The following is a 17177-nucleotide window of genomic DNA, read 5'->3' on the forward strand; positions in this document are numbered from 1 at the left end:
TAATACTGTACACATGCTTAAATATTTTGCTGCGTTCCAAATGCCTACTGGAAGATCAATGTTAGTGCATGTGTTTAGTGGCCAGTTACAGTATGTTTTCTTTCCTCTGGCAACAGGTTGTCTTGGCTCGAGAATTGGCAAGTTCTAGAGAATATGCCAGTAAGTATTGACTCCTTTAACATTAACTTTTTGAAAATATAGTATCAATGTAGTCCAGTTATGAAACACCTGTTCAAGGAACAGATTTAGTGGTTTCATGTTAATTAAATGTAACCAAAGAACTCCAAAACAAGATGGGCTTCATTTACTTGTACCTCTTGCATTTTTACTCTCTCTTTTTTTCATTAAGTTAAAATCCTAGAAAAACGTCATATCATAAAAGAGAACAAGGTACCATATGTGACACGAGAGAGAGATGTAATGTCTCGTCTGGATCACCCTTTTTTTGTGAAACTCTACTTCACCTTTCAGGATGATGAAAAGCTATGTATCCTTTGCATAGTAAAACTTGCTGTAGCACTTTCTTAAGAGTTAATAACAATGCCCAGTTTTAATTCCTTGAAAAATGGTCTAATGGAAATTATGGAGGTAACTTGAGGTATATAAAGTATCCTAATGTATGTGATGCAATTCTTGTAGTCATGCTTTTAACAGAAATTAAGCAGATCGAATGAGTGGGTCCTCTCTCAAAGAGAAGAGTAAGTGTCTTGTGCGACAGGGGGGAGCAATTAAACAAATTGTCCATGTGGTAAATGTTGAAGGGTGACTTGTAACAATCCAAGTTCAAAAATAATTTAAAAATTCTAAATTGGGTTGGAGGGGAGAGGTGGGATGTATGAGAAGTGTTTCAAAAGTTGATGCATATATGTGTGTGTGTATATCCATCTATCTATCTGTAGTAAAACACAGTAATTCCTGCATTTAAAATAGGTGTACCCAGCTATATTTCCTACTAGTTTCATTTCTACAATTAGAGCTATTATTAAAATTATAATGTAAAGATGAAGGTGCTTCTAGAATAATGTGAATCCTCTGTTTGGGCTGCTGTTTTCCCACCTCTCTCTAGCAGTAATTGTGAAGTGCAGTTTCATCCTGGAAGCTCAAGCTCATTGCTTGGCAGTTGGCTTTTTTTTCCTTTTCTTTTCTTTTTTTTTCTTTTGTGAAGAAAATGTTAATTATGTGAATTTCCTCTTAAACCTCCTGCTTGGAATTGGCTGTGCTAAGTGTATAGATCAGTCTATTTCTGGGGTCAGTAAGTAGCTTTCTGGTTTTCCCAAAGGCTGCTAATAGTGCTGGCAAGCCCTATATATCATACAGTATGAGCTCACAAGGGCCTCTTTTGTAGTGTAAACACTTGCTCTGGTACTTTCCAGGTGATGGGACAATTTTTAACTTATATCAGTTATTACTGTAAATAACTCTGAGGACAATTATGTATGTCATTTTAATGAATTATCCAGGTCACTCTCTGGAAAAAACTATGAAGTTAACCCTCTATGTGGTTTTTGCTTTGCTAAGAAATTTGGACCCATGTCCTAGGTTGTTGATATATTTAAGAAATTGCTTGGGCTTGCTACTTGTAAAATTTTAAATCAGCCACCTTCTTCCCTGTTGTTCATGTATTTTTAGTAGTATTCTTCTCTTTGGAATAAGATTGTGGGGATTTTTGTTTTAGAGTGGCTTAGAGATAAACCTTAACTAAGTTACATTCAGATTTTGGACTTAGCTATGCCAAAAACGGAGAGCTGCTAAAGTATATACGCAAAATTGGCTCATTTGATGAGACCTGTACAAGGTTTTATACTGCTGAAATTGTATCAGCCCTGGAGTATTTACATGGCAAAGGAATCATTCACAGGTAATACAGAGTTGAGACAGATATGCAGTTGATCATGTAAGAGGTGGGTTTTTTCCTAAAAATGTTCTTTGTGAAACTAAAAGTAAAGTTGGATTTTGTGGAAGGCTAAAGAGCACAAATTGCATTTGATCAGCCCTAGCACAGTTAACATCAGTAGTTAAACATAGCAAACTTAAGGAGGAGAGCCATTCGCTGTTATAGCAACTGTTGGAGCGGGAAGAAGTAAGAAAACCTTCTGGCCTTGAATTAACATTACCAAAAGCTTGTCTTTCAAGCTTCATCGGTTGGCCTGAAAACCAGAAACTGACTTTTTGTTTAACTACTTTTTTTTCCTGTGCTGTTATGTAGCAAAAGTAACTAGAATTCTTTTTGTGTGTGGCTTAATGTGTGCTATATAATCCAGTAAAATTATTCTGTATCAGTTTTCACTGAGTAAACAATTTCCACAAAGCTGCACAATAATTAGGTGAGTGGTGAAATTAGCGAAGTTTTGAGTAGTACTTTAGAAGTTGTTCTTGATGTAACATATTGTTTGGATAGTAATGTTTTGTCATTAATGTTTATTAAATAAAGCTTTAAGTGCTAGACGTCTGAGCTGCAGAACTTCTTTTTGGGTAAGAAATCTATTGTGTTTAGGTTACCAAGCAGTTGTCGTGGTACACTAGATGCTAGCTGGCAAAAAGCTGACTGATTATAATTCTGATAGCATTATTTCTTTCAGTTACTACAAAAACAGTTTTTCCTTTTAAATACAAGTTTTTGTGAAATAATTTGAATCTAAGGTGGATGGATGTGGAGCGTACTGAAAGCGTAATACTTTCTACAGGGGCGGGGGGAAAGTTCAAGAACTTCCAGTTTCGCTTTGATTTTATAGTTCATGTGTTTAGGCTGAGAGGATGCTTATAAAATGAATGTGGCATGATTGTCAGTGTTACTAAGCCTATATTGGAAACCTCCTATTGTAGAAGAGCTAGCTGCTTTATACGTGTTTTTATATGAAGGACCCTACGCGGAGGTCAAAAGGAACCAGTAAAATTGTGCAATTGGAGAACTTAGTGCGAAGTTTATGAGGACACGGCTCTAGCAATGCCTGAAAACTCTTGGGATTTCTTTGCTGCCTGAAGAAATAGGACATGACATAGAACCACTTTAAGATGTCAGGCTACCCTGGAAAATTTATTACAGATATCTCTATGTATTTATATATATTGCTCTAGATCCATAATCCAGTATTAATGTAGGTATAGGATGTATTACATAAACAGTATATATGAAGTGTCTATGGAGTACAATATATCTACATACATACATATCTTAAAAAAGCCCTACCCAAAACTGTTAACGAATCCATTCCATTGATGTACTTTCTACTTCTCTCATAGGACAGGCACAGGAAAATCAACAGGATTTTTCTGGCTTGTTGCTCTCTGTGGTAGTTTCCAGGCTTTAAACTGTACAACTCATACTTTTCCATAGTAGGGGACCTTAATCTGAAGAAAATAGTGCTGCACAGTGATTGACAGAAACAGCTTTCAGTTTTTACTTTTTTTTTTCTTACCAGTCAAACAAAACAACTCCCATGATCCTAGATTTCTTTATAAGCATTCAAAGATTCTGCTTAGGAGGGAAGTATGTAGTTTTTTTTTTGGATCAGCTAAGGAAACTTGATGCAAAGGCATATCATATCAGTGTAACTGAATGGTCTTAAGTTGTTTCTAATGCACCTCTTGATATCTAACTTTGTACTGCTATCTATTGTGTTTGTGATACTGTGAAGTCTGCTTTTATTCAGAATCAGAGGCTGTGTCTATGCAAATAGTAGGCATGCATTTGAAATACAGATTATGCATGGAGGTGATCTACTGTTCTTACCTGGTCAGGACATTTAGCTGGGCCCGGGTTTGCCAGTGTTTGACTAAGTGGAGTTTTGCAGTGAGGAAACAGACGTAGAAAATCCTAATGCCGTATCAATCTGTCAGATGTTATTTAAATTAAGGCTTTGGAGTGAAGGGGCTTGGAGTTTAGTGTGTGCTTTTGTGAGGTGAGGTTTTTGTTGGGATTTGTTTGGGTTTTTTGTTTGTTTGTTTGTTTGTTTTTTAACATGTGACACAGTAGCATAGTTTTGAGATGATTATGTGATGTTTTTTAAAAAGAAAGTTAATGGATTTAACAAAATCTGTTAGTCTGCAGCTTGACAGCTACATGTTAGAGAAGCTGTTGTAACAATGTTTATAGAATGTCTGCATCATTTATTATAGCATTATGTACATAAGTCACAAGACAGTTTTTCAACTTTATTTTGTATGGTGTTTGACTATAGAAATCTCTTTTCCAGGGACCTTAAGCCAGAGAACATCTTATTAAATGAAGATATGCACATTCAAATAACAGACTTCGGAACAGCAAAAGTATTATCTGCAGATAGCAGACAAGGTTTGCCATTATTCATTATGTGTCACCAGTAATTATAGCAAGTGATCCTTTGAAAATGTACATGTGTTGTATATACCAGATTGGAAGGTTACAATGTCCTTACCTCACCTAAATCACTAAAAGATCTCGAAAGAGTTTTGACTGTCACTACGTAGATTATATCAGAGGAGGTAGTATTTGGTGTAGTGGAATACCACCTAGATTACCAAATAGACTGGGTAGTTGAACTACTTCAGATTGCTTAGTTTTCATTTGCAAGACAGGAATACAAACAAATAGGTACCATGGCTCACCTGATAGAGTAAGTTTTAACTCTGCTTAAGTGTTTAGCTCCAGTGGCTGAAAGAATTGCGCAGATATGAAGGTTGTAGAATTAATGTGTCTGCAGTTGTTACTAATAGCCTGTAAATAGATGCTGCAAACAATGCTTGAAAAAAACACTAGGCTGAACTGAATTCAATTGACACTTTTTTCTTAACTGTAAGCAAACTTCTGTTGGTAGATTTTATAACTAAGCACCTAAATGCCTAGCTTCTTGAACCAAACAGGTATCACTGAGATAGATTTGTTTCTTCCAAGCAGGTTTTGTGGATAGGTAGAGAAGTTAAATTCTCATGGGTTCTTTGCACCATTATGTAACTTGCAGTGGATTGCCTTTTGTTTTTGTTTGTGTGGTATTTTTGTTGTTTTTTTTCTGGGTGGCGACAGGGGAGGAAGGGGAGTATTGGCTTATGCATAAGTATGTGTTTGCTTATTTCTTTCTATTTCCTTAACAGCGCGGGCAAACTCATTTGTAGGGACAGCACAGTATGTTTCTCCAGAACTGCTGACAGAGAAATCTGCCTGTAAAAGGTGAGGGCTCTATATTCCAGAACTTTACTAACTCTGTCAGGAAACTGTCAAATGGGGAGGAGTGGAAAAATCAAGCAAGCAGCAAGCTTAGTATTTTAAAGAAACAAGATGCTTGAGTATTTTAACAGAGTTTCAAATTTTTTTTCTTTCTAAGTATTGCTTCTTGTCTGAGGGCTGGCTTCCTCAGTTCATCTACTTTTTTGAGTTCTACTAATGGGATTAGGTGTTGTTGGAGAAGGAGGTGTGTGAGGTGAAGTTGGATTTCTCACCGATAAATAAATCAGAAAAATCTGTTATGCAAGTAATAGAATTATTTTACTTCCATTTTACATAAGATTGCTCAAATATGGTATTTCCTGCTGTAGGAACAACAGAATGTCACAGGCTGGTCAGTTAAGGAGAAGGCTGCAGCTTTCTTTGACTTGTATTTAGATCAACTTGCAGCAGTTTTCTTTCCTAACTGTACTTAGGATTTGCAACACTTTAAAGCTCATCTCTCTGCCTGGTATGAGTGATGCCCTTAAGAAATTTCTGAACTCATTAACATTGCTTGTTGATGGCATCCTACTGAATGCATGTATCTATTTTACTGTAATGATGGAAGAGTAAGGTAGTCGCTGACAAATCACAGGTTAAAGGATCATTTATGTGAATAGGTCTAGTAATTTGTGCTAGCATTTCTTGAAGTGATAGAGATACTATCAGACTTTTCACATCTTCTTTTAGTGAAGAGCTTTTCACTCTTTTGGCTAATGGAAAGACTTAATTAGAATATCATCTCCTTTTAGAAGATGCATAATGCTTCACCTGTACAGAAAACTCTTAATTTGAGTAGTTTTAAGTCTTTGTTAGTATTTTAGTCTTCCATGAGGATTTTGACACTTTAATCAAATCTATGGGTAGCTTACCTTGAGGTAAAATAAGTTAAAAGTGTTCTTTCAGGCCAACACACTAAAGCTTAACTTTCCTTTACCTGCCGCACTAGAACATAGCTTTCCTTTATCATTATAGCTTGTCTTTTTTTTTGTGTGTGTCTTAAGAAAAGCTTTTAGTGAAAAAGGTAAAAAATTGTATTGTAATTTTTTTTTAAATCAAATATTAAGAGGAAAGTATTTTAACTCTGAAGGGACATATATTGAATTAAGTTGGATGCATCTTTGAATCATCATGTGGATAATCAATATTCTTTTCAAAGTCATTACTTACCCATTATTTTGACTGAGAATTCACCTGTCTTCCACTTGTGCTTGGAGTCAGTTTTTGTGGAACTGTTACTCTACAGTTTTTTCTTTTAAGTTGTGTTGCTAGCCTACTCTTCTGTCAAGTGCTAAAGTAAAAATAGTATGGAAAATAGACAAAGCAGGTTTGTCAACTGGGTTCATGCTATGTTTTAAGTAGCAGAAGGTTAAGAATTTTTCTTTTTAGATTTCTTTTTAAAGATTTCTTTCACAAAAAAAGATTCTATGTTTTTTCCTCTTTGTTTTGAAGCTCTGACCTCTGGGCTCTGGGATGCATAATATATCAACTTGTTGCTGGATTGCCTCCATTTAGAGCTGGGTAAGAGATTTTAGCCTATTATTTACATGTGGATCATAAATATATTGCCTCTGATTGGATTTTTACCTTACTAGCAGTTCTGAAGTATTTTCATTATGCAGAGCTGGTATTAATGTCGTGCCTGCTTTTATTTGTCCTTTTTGATGTCATGAAGTTGCTTAGACAGCCATAACTAGAGCTCCTGAGAGGGCGATTCCTTAAGCTATCCTAGAACTTCACATGTAATTTGTGCCATGATGGTAACTATATAACTGTATGTGAAGAGGTTTATAAGGCATATCCTTAACACTCTCTGTTGAGTCATTTGAGCTTTTGTTGTTATTGCTCAAGTATCTGGTGCTTACAGGATCATAGTACCCCTTCACCCTAGGAAGATTTATAGGAACGTAACTTAACTTGTAGATTTTTTGTTTAATATTTGTCTGGTTTATTCAGGTTAAGGTAAAAGAACCATGGAGAACTACTCACAAGAGTTAATATTTTTCTCTTCTGCAGAAATGAATATCTTATATTCCAGAAGATAATAAAGTTGGAATATGACTTCCCAGAAAAATTTTTTCCCAAGGCAAAAGACCTTGTGGAAAAGCTGTTGGTAAATATTTGTGCTTTCATTCTTGAATGTAGTATGCTTGTCTTGATTTTTTTTTTTAATTACTGACCAAGTACCTAAATGCCTAAGTTCTTAAACCAAAATGTATCACTGAAATTGATTTGTCAGTAAATGGTTTGATGACATTGGAAAACATTCAGCTTATGTAGTTCTCTTTTCTTAAAGTTTCTATGCACTCTTGCAAATCTTATAATATGAACATCTGTGAGCATTATTGACTGTGTAGGGGACTGTCTTGAAAATCAACATCTGTTAGTAAACAGTACTTTGATTTAAAAAAAAATCTGAATTCTAACAAGAATTGTTAGAAGGACAAGGAATGTCTTTCTATGAAATGGAAGCAAACAATTCTAGACACTGTGCATTACAAACAGAAATTAAGATTCAAATACTTAGGTTTACATAGTTCTCAGATTAATTTGGTTTGAGTTGTATAAGGGATCATTTAGTTGAAAACAGCATCCTGTACATCACAGGCAGATATATTCATTACAATATAAATCCAGTTGCCTCGCATTTTAGCATGCACTTAACATGTCTCAGTACTATCAGCCTAAGAATTACTGTGCCCATGAAGGTTTGACAAGCAGGAAGAAAAAGTAGTTCTGTTCCATCAGTGAGATTATAGTCATGACACTCAAGTGAATATGCAGAGAACATTTTAGGTGTTATAAGCTTCTTTAAGTTCAATAATCTATCATATTAGCACGGGATGGGGAGGAAACACTAACCTTTGTGGATGATGATAAATACAACCTAAAAGGCCTATTAGTGCATTCCTGCGTCCAAGTCCAGTTCTACGGACAAGCCAGCGTCTCCTGAATGGTGAAATCCAGGTTGTATTAAGCTGGTTGTATCCTGAGAACTGTGTCATTTTGAGGTGCTTAAGAGGCTGATGTTTAACACCAACTGTAGTTTCCACAGCTTCTTGCATCACTAGAATGTGATGGTGGACTAAACTTAAAATGAGGTGTGCTTCATCAGGCCTTCTTTGTATGTTTGTTTCAGTCTTTATGAAGAAGCAAAGCCAAAAAATTGTGTCGACCTAAAGAAGTGCTCCCATCCTTAGATCTGTGAGCTGATCTAATGCAAAATCTTGTTGACAAGACATGGTGACAAATAACATCTTTTGTTATAAACAGCCTCCTTATATTATAGATATGTATGCTTAGGGCAGGGTGACTGGTTTTACATTTTCACATGGTGCTTTGCAAATGTGAATAATGCTTGCCCTTTGTCAGTATTTTATGCAGCTTGACTTAATTTTAATTTGCTTAGGTTCTAGATGCTACCAACCGATTAGGTTGTGAAGAAATGGGAGGATATGAACCTCTTAAGGCTCACCCCTTCTTTGAATCCATTGTGTGGGAGAACCTACATCTTCAGACACCCCCTAAACTTACAGCATATTTACCTGCTATGTCAGAGGATGATGAAGACTGTTACGGAAATGTATGTTTGTCTACTGCTGTATTCAGCTCTGATGCTGCCTGAGACTTCCATTATAGCATAAATATTGAATATTAATATAAGTAAATAATTTAAATACTAATATAAATATTTTCACTGAAGCTATGGATTAGTTATATTTTAATGAAGATTTTAATTATTAAGAATGTAATAAATATTGCTGGTTAAATTTTTACTTAAATCAGCATTTGTTTTCTGATAAAGTGAGTATTTTGAAAAAACAAGGCTGGTTTGCTTTTGATCAGTCATACTTTTTTGCATAGATGCTTGCTGATCTATAGGGAGTAGGCTGGAGTTTGGCCCAAAAGCAAAATAAACTAAAGCATGATTAAATTAAAAGCCACAGTTGAATGCAAAATAAGCTTTTATTAAAAAAAGACATTTAATTACTTTATTTTGTTTCCTCCTTTAGTATGACAATCTCCTGAGTCAGTTCGGTTGCATGCAAGTTTCTAGTTCTGCCTCTTCCCATTCACTGTCTGCTGCAGAGACAAGTACACCACAGACATCAGGAGGAAATATTGAACAGTATATTCATGATCTTGACAACAATTCCTTTGAGCTGGATTTACAGTTTTCTGAAGATGAAAAGAGGTTACTTCTGGCAAAACAAGCTGGTGGAAATCCTTGGTAGGATCTTTGAATGTTGCTAAATAACTTGCACAGCAATAAAGAATCCTGGAAAATAAGTGATTTTGATTCAAAATAATATTTGTCAATCCTAGTATTTTCAAGTAAACAATTAGCAACTAGATTTTTCTTCTATTTTTAAAGCAATAGCAGAAAAAGCTAATACTATATTTCTAAAATTTACAAGGATTAGAAGATGATGTGGAGTGCATTTATAAGATAGGCAGAATGACGCTATCCAGTGCTGCGGAGTCTTCGCACTACAGTCCTAGAACTAGAAAAGGTTCTTCCTTTCTTACAGATGCCATAAGTTGTTGGAATTTTTTGCATGTTAATATTCTGTGGATATCTAACCAAAATACCTCCAGACTATGTAACAACATTTCTTTTCGCTCTTTAGAGAAATCTCTCATGTGTGAATTTTTTGTCATTGTTGTTGGGGGGTGCAGGGGGGATGCAAAGGGGGTTTTTTTTGTTGTTGTTGTTGGCTGGTTTGTTGGTTTGTTTGGAGTTTTCTTGTTTATTTTTTATTCCTGTTTTGTTTGGCTTTGTTAATTTTTTTTTGTTGTTGTTTTGTTGGTTCTGTTTGATTTAAGTTCTTCTGTTTCATTTTGGTTTTTTGTTTGGTTTTGGTTTTGGTTGGTTGGTTTTTTCACGCCCTGTCAAATTTTAGGAAAAACTCACTGGTCTGGGCTAAGGAAGAGTCCAAAACTCACGTACTAAAGTTGTTACATGAAAAACTATTTGATCAGTATAGCTGTTTCTGTGAAACAATTATTTCTGGAGTAATAGTTATTTTTCTTTTTCTAAGGCATCAGTTTGTAGAAAATAACTTAATCCTAAAAATGGGTCCAGTGGACAAAAGAAAGGTAAGGGCTTTTCTTAATTTCCTGTAACAAGATTGAGCTGTCAAATTTTTGCACAGCTGCAGCATAGATAAGCAGCTTGTTTTAAAGCTTCCTTGTTTAAACAATTTGTCACCTATAAACAAGTTATTTTTGAAAATTCAGTGTTTTCTTGTGAGTAGATTGGATTTTTTTTCTTTATTTAGTGATGTGTTCTTCATTTCTTGGAAAAGCCTAAGTAAATCTGCTATTGATGCTTTTATTTTGAGATTGTAGCGAATGAGATTTCCTCCTCCCAAACTGATATAATCTAATAAAAACTTTCTTGATGCATGTCTGAATGTGGTTTCAACCAAAAATACCAAAAAATTACCAATGTTGTTCTCAACTGTGCTTTTTTTCCTGGATCTGACTTTGCGCCTTTATCCTGAAAGAGGCAGAGGTGATGTTAGTTTCAGATGTTAATTTCAGCAGTTTACAGATAAGCAAGGATAGTCTGCATCATCTTTAGCGGAAGGAAGGTTCTCTTTCACCTAAGTTACTACTTGCTTCTTCGTAGTCTTTTCTACAAAATCATGACTATTGATTTCTTTGAGAAATAGATTCTGCTTCACTCCTTGCCACTAGGTGTTTCAGGTTTTGCTAGAACTTGAAGATACTTTCCTAAAATAGTACTTGTGTTTCGCCATGTAGTAGAATAATGCACGGCAACACCCTAAAAAAGGAGTAAGGTAAAATAGGTAAAGTAAAATTAAAGTCCCACCCTCCCCAAAACCCAAATATGCCATCCTAGCACTGAGCTGGTTTTATCCTGCCTCTGTTGTTCAGTTCAGAGATGTGTAAATTTACATCTTTAATTCCCTTATGGATTTTGCTGGCGTTTGTTTGTTTGTTTGTTTTCGCATTGCTACTTCTACTTTTCTTGGTAGGGATTGTTTGCACGTCGGCGCCAATTGCTGCTTACGGAAGGACCCCACCTGTATTATGTGGATCCTGTCAACAAAGTTCTAAAGGGAGAAATTCCATGGTCTTTAGAGTTGCGTCCAGAAGCCAAGAATTTTAAGACATTTTTTGTTCACACGGTAAGTTTATTTTCTGAATTTTCTTTGTAAATTGCTCTAAGGTCCTTGGGCAATTTCAAAGTTAAGTTATCAAAAATATTTTTCTGGAGAAAGTATAATTGCTTTGATACAAAATTTCATAGTCCTAATTTAAAACAAAACTAAACAAAAACCTGAATAAAGTCAACCAACAAAAAAAGGCACAAAATCCACACTCCCAAACAAAATTGAATAATAATAAAACAAAAATCACACAAAATCTCACTCTGACATACACATTTATCACAAAAATGCAACTGTATTTTAATTATTTGTGTTTAAATTAGCCATAAGTGGATTTTGGGCTTTGAAGGATGTTCTTGATGACTTAACATTTAGCCCTCCTTGCATGTAGTGAATCATATATTCACCTTGCATGAGGTGAATAATATATTGTCAGCTGATTACTTAAAATGGTTAATCAGTAATATATAATGTTATGTAGCTGTAAATTAACTTTCAGAAAGTTAACAAGCTAATTCTGAATAATTATTTTATTGGTAGGTGCAGAATTACTACTGCTTTTTGGTTAAACTATGTTTGGAGTAATCATTAAAATGTTGTTCACTTATAGCCAAACAGGACATATTACCTGATGGACCCAAGTGGGAATGCTCATAAATGGTGCAAAAAGATACATGAAGTTTGGCGGCACAGATACCACCAGAATGCTGCAAAATAGTAAAGCTCATCCAAAATTTCCCAGTTTCCCTACTTGCTGCTAGAACTCCGTGTGCAGCCGATCAGAGGAATCTTTTCAACCCGCCTATTACCATCTCAAGGGGAAGCATACGTCTGAAATGTTCTTGGGTTGTTTTTTTTTTTTTTGGCTTTTGTTTTTGGTTTTCTTCTTTTGTTTGTTTGGGGGTTTTTTGGTTTTTTGGGGGTTTTTGGTTGTTTTGTTTGTTTGTGTGATTTTTTTGGTTTTTTTTTTTTAAGAAGAAAAAAAAGGAAGAAAAGCAAAAACCTAATGGAATTCAGGGTTGCTTTGCTCGCTCTTTGTGTTTCTGTTGAGGCTTCCACATGCATATCATTGCTGTGAAGATCTTGCTTTTGTGCACTTCAGTTCTGTTTCTGCTGCAGACTAGTGGATAGACCTTGCATTACCAGCTTCACTTATGATGAGTTAAAACCAATCCACACGCACACACGCCGAATCATGTACCAGCCTTGCATTTTATGGGGCTGGAGTTTTCTGTGACTCTCAGATTATCATTAAACTGTGTTTCATCAGGGAGCTTTTATATGCCTCTCCTAAGTACCACCTTTTTGTTTTCCTTTCCTCACAGTCCCCCAGCTTATTGGTATATGGCATTTATAGCCAGGTTGGTTGCACCCTTGTGTAATTCCTAACATAGTTCTGGTTGCAGGATTTGTGTGGTACTATAGTAATTATGTGAATGAATCAGATGTATTTGTCTGGCAGACAGGCTCCAATGATAAAGCTTTTGAGAGAGTAAAATGCTGAACATAGCACTGAAATTTCTAAAATGGAAATGTTGGCTTCTGAAGCATTTTAAACATTATGTTTAAATTTTAATATAAGTCATATGTGTGATTAATCAAGGGACAATAAACTTACCAGCATGCTTTTAACTAATGCTAACTAAAAGAGGAACTAGTTAGTATGGGGGAGAAAAAGCTACTATTGAAATAGTAGATAGTTTTTCACCTTTTCAGCAGATGAGGGCTGGAAGCTTTCTTTCCAGGATGTGCATGTGTTGTGCATTTTAGCGGGGCCAACCTATTTTCTTGGGTAGAGAAGGAAATGTGAAAACTTTGTACAATTGATTACTTGACATTTTTTTTGTCTCATTGTGTAATGAGATGTCAATTCTGTTTTTGGTCCTTGGCCAAACATTCAGGAACTCTGGAAAAAATGTAAGGAATTGAAATACAGATAATAAAGTAATCTGGTGAGAAAATCAAAGACAAATATTGATACAAAGGGGAAAATATATGGTACTTAAAGCATATCTGTAAAATGAAAATATTTTTCATATCGATCTCCTGTATCTTCTTCAAATTACGGCTGTTTTTTGTGGTCAAACATTTCTTGTCATGTTACAAAGACACAACTTCCTGTGTGTTAAAAAAAACTTCCCCAGTGGTATTTTCTACATGCTTGTGTTCCTAAACCTTGCAGAGGAGAATGACCTAGGTCTGGACAAAGGCATTCCTTCCTTGTTTTAAAAGCAGTATAAACATCACACCTATTTATTCACTCATTACATATACCATTACTTTGCATTTTGAGTTGTCATACTATGATGTGCTTTTCCTTCCACTAAAGAAAGGTTTCTCTACAATGTTGAAAAAAACTCATAGGCTACTGTTCTCTAGAAGCAGTATTTTAAGAACAATGGCTTTTCAGATTTCTCAGAAAATATGTGAATGTCAAATATTTTCTTGTACAGGGTGAGGGAGATTTATTATTGATCTCTTAAAAACTGTGTTATGTGGTTGAACTTGATGGCAGTTCAGCTTTTCCAGTCTTTAAAAGAGACAGTGCAGTTGCCTTTTCTTTTGTAGCAACTGCATTCCTGTAGTCGTCTGTATCCCATCACATACGGAAACCTGAGAGAGGCAAATCCCTGGCTTACTGTGTCTGGAATTAAGGGTATTATACCTGTAAATGTCTGAGGAACACAGAAAAGTGTTCCCTTTGCATCCTGAGAAATTCCATCACATACAAAATATACTCCTTGTCACTCAAATTTGAATAGCACACTGTACCTTTGATCTGTGTCTGTAGTAAGCTATACATGCTGTTCTAACCAAGATGACCTGTATTTTGTTGCAGTGCTATTCATTTGTTCTCCAGCTGTCAAATTCCGGCCATGTATGGTGTCCACTGGAGACAACCCTACCACTTGTGGATTTAGTCTCTGGTATTGAGATCTGGACAGACGTATTCACAACTTCATACAGGAGAGTTTGGCAGTGATGGAGATTCACAGTGCCACTGCTGTTCAGTGTGACAAAACTTGGCCTTGCATAAAAAGTCTGGCAAAATGACCTTCATTGGCTTGTTAACTAGGTAGAGATCTTGGTGTGCTTAAACATGTTTTCTGTAATATTTAGATTTTTATTCATTTTACCATAGCACATTAATTGTGTTTTTTCACACCTTGAAAATCTTCTCTCAGTAGTCTTTCATCCTGCCCACCAAAAGCTTTCAGCCAGCCTTGTAGATCTTGGTAGCAGTAAGCTGTCAAGAAGGTATCTGGAAGGCTGATGTCTGCATTCTAGAAGTTCTTTTTTTTTTTTTTTTTTAATTGACAATGCTGTTATTGGAAACCTGTAAGCATGTCTTACAGGCATCACTCCACTTAGAGCTTCAGTATTCCTAATCCAGTCTTACTTAGCTACTGCTTTTTTGGGAAGGAACTAGAACTTTCCTGGAGAGGTATTTCTATTTCTTGGACTACGTGTAGAATCTGTGGTTTGAAAGGTGGCAAGAGTATAGAGTAAGGCATCACCAAGCAATCATGGATTCAAATATGTTTTACCAGTTTGTCCACTTAAATATGTGTTGAAAGGTGCTGCATACTATGAAGGGCTGGTACCCATTTTAAATGCTTATACCTGATGTGGGGTAGAAGCAGGTCTTTGTCCTGAAGATCATTCCTGTGCTTCATGGGAGTTCATGGAATGAAATGTGCAAGGGAGGTTCTTCAGAGCTGCACATAGGCCAGGTGATTCTTCTGCTTTTAATCCAAGGTGTTCAAAGGAGAAAAAAAAATTTAGGTACTTGAAGACTCTTCTTAAGATTTCTCCTTACTGCTGACCTACTGAAAACCAAATCTGTTGATTCATTCCATTTCTTGAAATTTCAGCAATTGTCAATCATTTATGAAGAATCTGCTCAATAATGTTGTAATTTTGCTTTGCTTGGTATTTGAACTTCAGAAAGGTATTTATTCCATCTTTTTCTGTGGTGTGGAGCTTAAAAAAGGATGAAGTACTACTGCCCAGTCACAAGAAGTTTAGAACTACTTTAATAAACTGAGAAATTAGTTTGTTACCATTTGCCTTAAAGTCCAGTTTTGTAAAGGTTTTGTATTAAGAAAGAGTTACTTCAGATGTGATGTTGAGGCACTGCTAGCAGACTGATATTGCCTATTATGATTCCATTTGCTAGGCACTTAGGTGCTGAAAAGATCAAATTATCAGTACCGTGCTCTACTTTTCTCCTTCTGATGTGATTTAATTGTGAAGTATCTACTATATATGTCTGAAAAGAATTGTGGATTGAAACAAAGATGTGATTATTCTAATCAGCTTTCATAGTTCAAGATGCTTACTTTAATGTGCTTGATACAATTATTTTTTTGTGCTGGGAACTTTGAAGAATTATGGGAATTTCCCACATGTACATTTTCTTCTGAATGATTGAGTAAAGTCAAGACAATTACTTCATTTGGCCTGTGGACAAAACATTTGATTTCAACACTTCTGCTGAGGAGAGAACTTGTGTATTAATAGTTGCCTAAAGATGTGGTCTCTGGATGGATTCTGATCATTCTTTCTACTTGTAAATTGCACAAATAGGTGCAGTATTTATATCTGAAATTTTGCTGAATGCCTGTAAAGCTTCATGGAAATATTTTATGAATCAAATGGAAATGCTCCTGCAAAGCCCCATGATGCAGATTGTCTATCAGTTGATCAAGTGAGCTTACAGACAAGTAGTTCTGTAATCTAAAATGGCATGTTTTCATTTATGACTGATAATTTCAGAATGTTTCCTCTTTCATAGAAGAAATTGCCATTATGCAACAAACAGTTGGAGAGGTTCTTAAGCACCCAGTAGCCTGGTTTTAGAAAGAATATACTGAGTTGGAAAGGACCCATCAAGGTCATCAAGTCCAATTCTTGGTGCTGCACAGGACTCCCCAGCAATCTCACCATGTGCCAGACACCTTCTTGAACTCAGGCAGGCTTGAGAGTGTGACCACTTCCTGGGGAGCCTGTTCCAGCCACCCTCTGAGTAAAAAACCTTTTCCTGACACCTAATGTAAAGCTCCTGTGAGTCAGCTTCATACCATTTCCTCAAGTCCTGTCCCTGGTCAGGAGAGAAATCTATCAGCTGGGCCATGAATGTAGATGATTGCCATTTGACAAAGCTTCCTATCGCCATGTACTAACTGACTTGATGTGGTGAACATTCACAATGGTAGCAGAACTGAAAACTATATGTGACTAAAGAGAAATATTAGGAACCAGGAACCATAATCAGTTCTGATAGTTGTATGCTGTTTTCAGGTTGCTGGCAGTCAGTTACACGTGTAATATGCTCTACCTGGTTTGTAGCTGTAACTGTGATGTACAGAAAAAAAGAAAAAAATAACCCACCCCAAAGAAACAAATCCCCTGACCCCCTCTCAACATACCACAAAACAATCTCCCCTCCTCCAAGAACTCGTGAAAACAGAAGCAAATAATGCAATGATATGATATACACTTTTGTATTTTTATTCTTCTAAGGTTATTTGCTGGCTCTTGTTGGCCTCTAGTTCAGTCTGTGTTATTTAAATTCTAATATATGAATTATTTGGATTGAATTCATGTTCGGGGCCATGGTGTTGTATGTATTGATGTACAGCCTTGAATGTGAATAATTATTGTAAACTATATTTTACACCTTTTTTCTGGCTTTATTATATAAATTTTCTATTGGTCGATGATTTAATCATATCTCATAATTTAATGACTGTTTATTCTCCTCTTGACAGATCTGTGCTGTAGATGTGTAGTTAGTGACTGGATGACGGATTTCACTTATGCTTGGTAGTCTGTAATAAAGGCATGTAGGGTTC

The 17177-nt window shown here is 35.8% G+C and overlaps 1 protein-coding gene across 8 annotated transcripts in view; it reads left to right on the forward strand.

The window, feature by feature from the left end:
* Positions 1 to 17177, forward strand: part of PDPK1 (3-phosphoinositide dependent protein kinase 1) — a 31975-nt gene extending 14798 nt beyond the window's left edge. For all 8 annotated transcript variants that reach the window (XM_038151014.1, XM_038151011.1, XM_038151007.1 and 5 more), the window contains 12 exons: positions 117 to 159; positions 350 to 487; positions 1714 to 1858; positions 4194 to 4291; positions 5068 to 5143; positions 6632 to 6700; positions 7196 to 7292; positions 8589 to 8762; positions 9193 to 9410; positions 10222 to 10279; positions 11185 to 11337; positions 11930 to 17177. In XM_038151014.1, coding sequence (XP_038006942.1) covers positions 117 to 159; positions 350 to 487; positions 1714 to 1858; positions 4194 to 4291; positions 5068 to 5143; positions 6632 to 6700; positions 7196 to 7292; positions 8589 to 8762; positions 9193 to 9410; positions 10222 to 10279; positions 11185 to 11337; positions 11930 to 12037 — 1377 coding nt within the window. In that variant the 3' untranslated portion in view covers positions 12038 to 17177. The remainder of the gene's footprint in view (positions 1 to 116; positions 160 to 349; positions 488 to 1713; positions 1859 to 4193; positions 4292 to 5067; positions 5144 to 6631; positions 6701 to 7195; positions 7293 to 8588; positions 8763 to 9192; positions 9411 to 10221; positions 10280 to 11184; positions 11338 to 11929) is intronic.

The sequence above is a fragment of the Motacilla alba genome, chromosome 14, assembly GCF_015832195.1.
Source record: "Motacilla alba alba isolate MOTALB_02 chromosome 14, Motacilla_alba_V1.0_pri, whole genome shotgun sequence".
Lineage (NCBI taxonomy): Eukaryota > Metazoa > Chordata > Aves > Passeriformes > Motacillidae > Motacilla > Motacilla alba.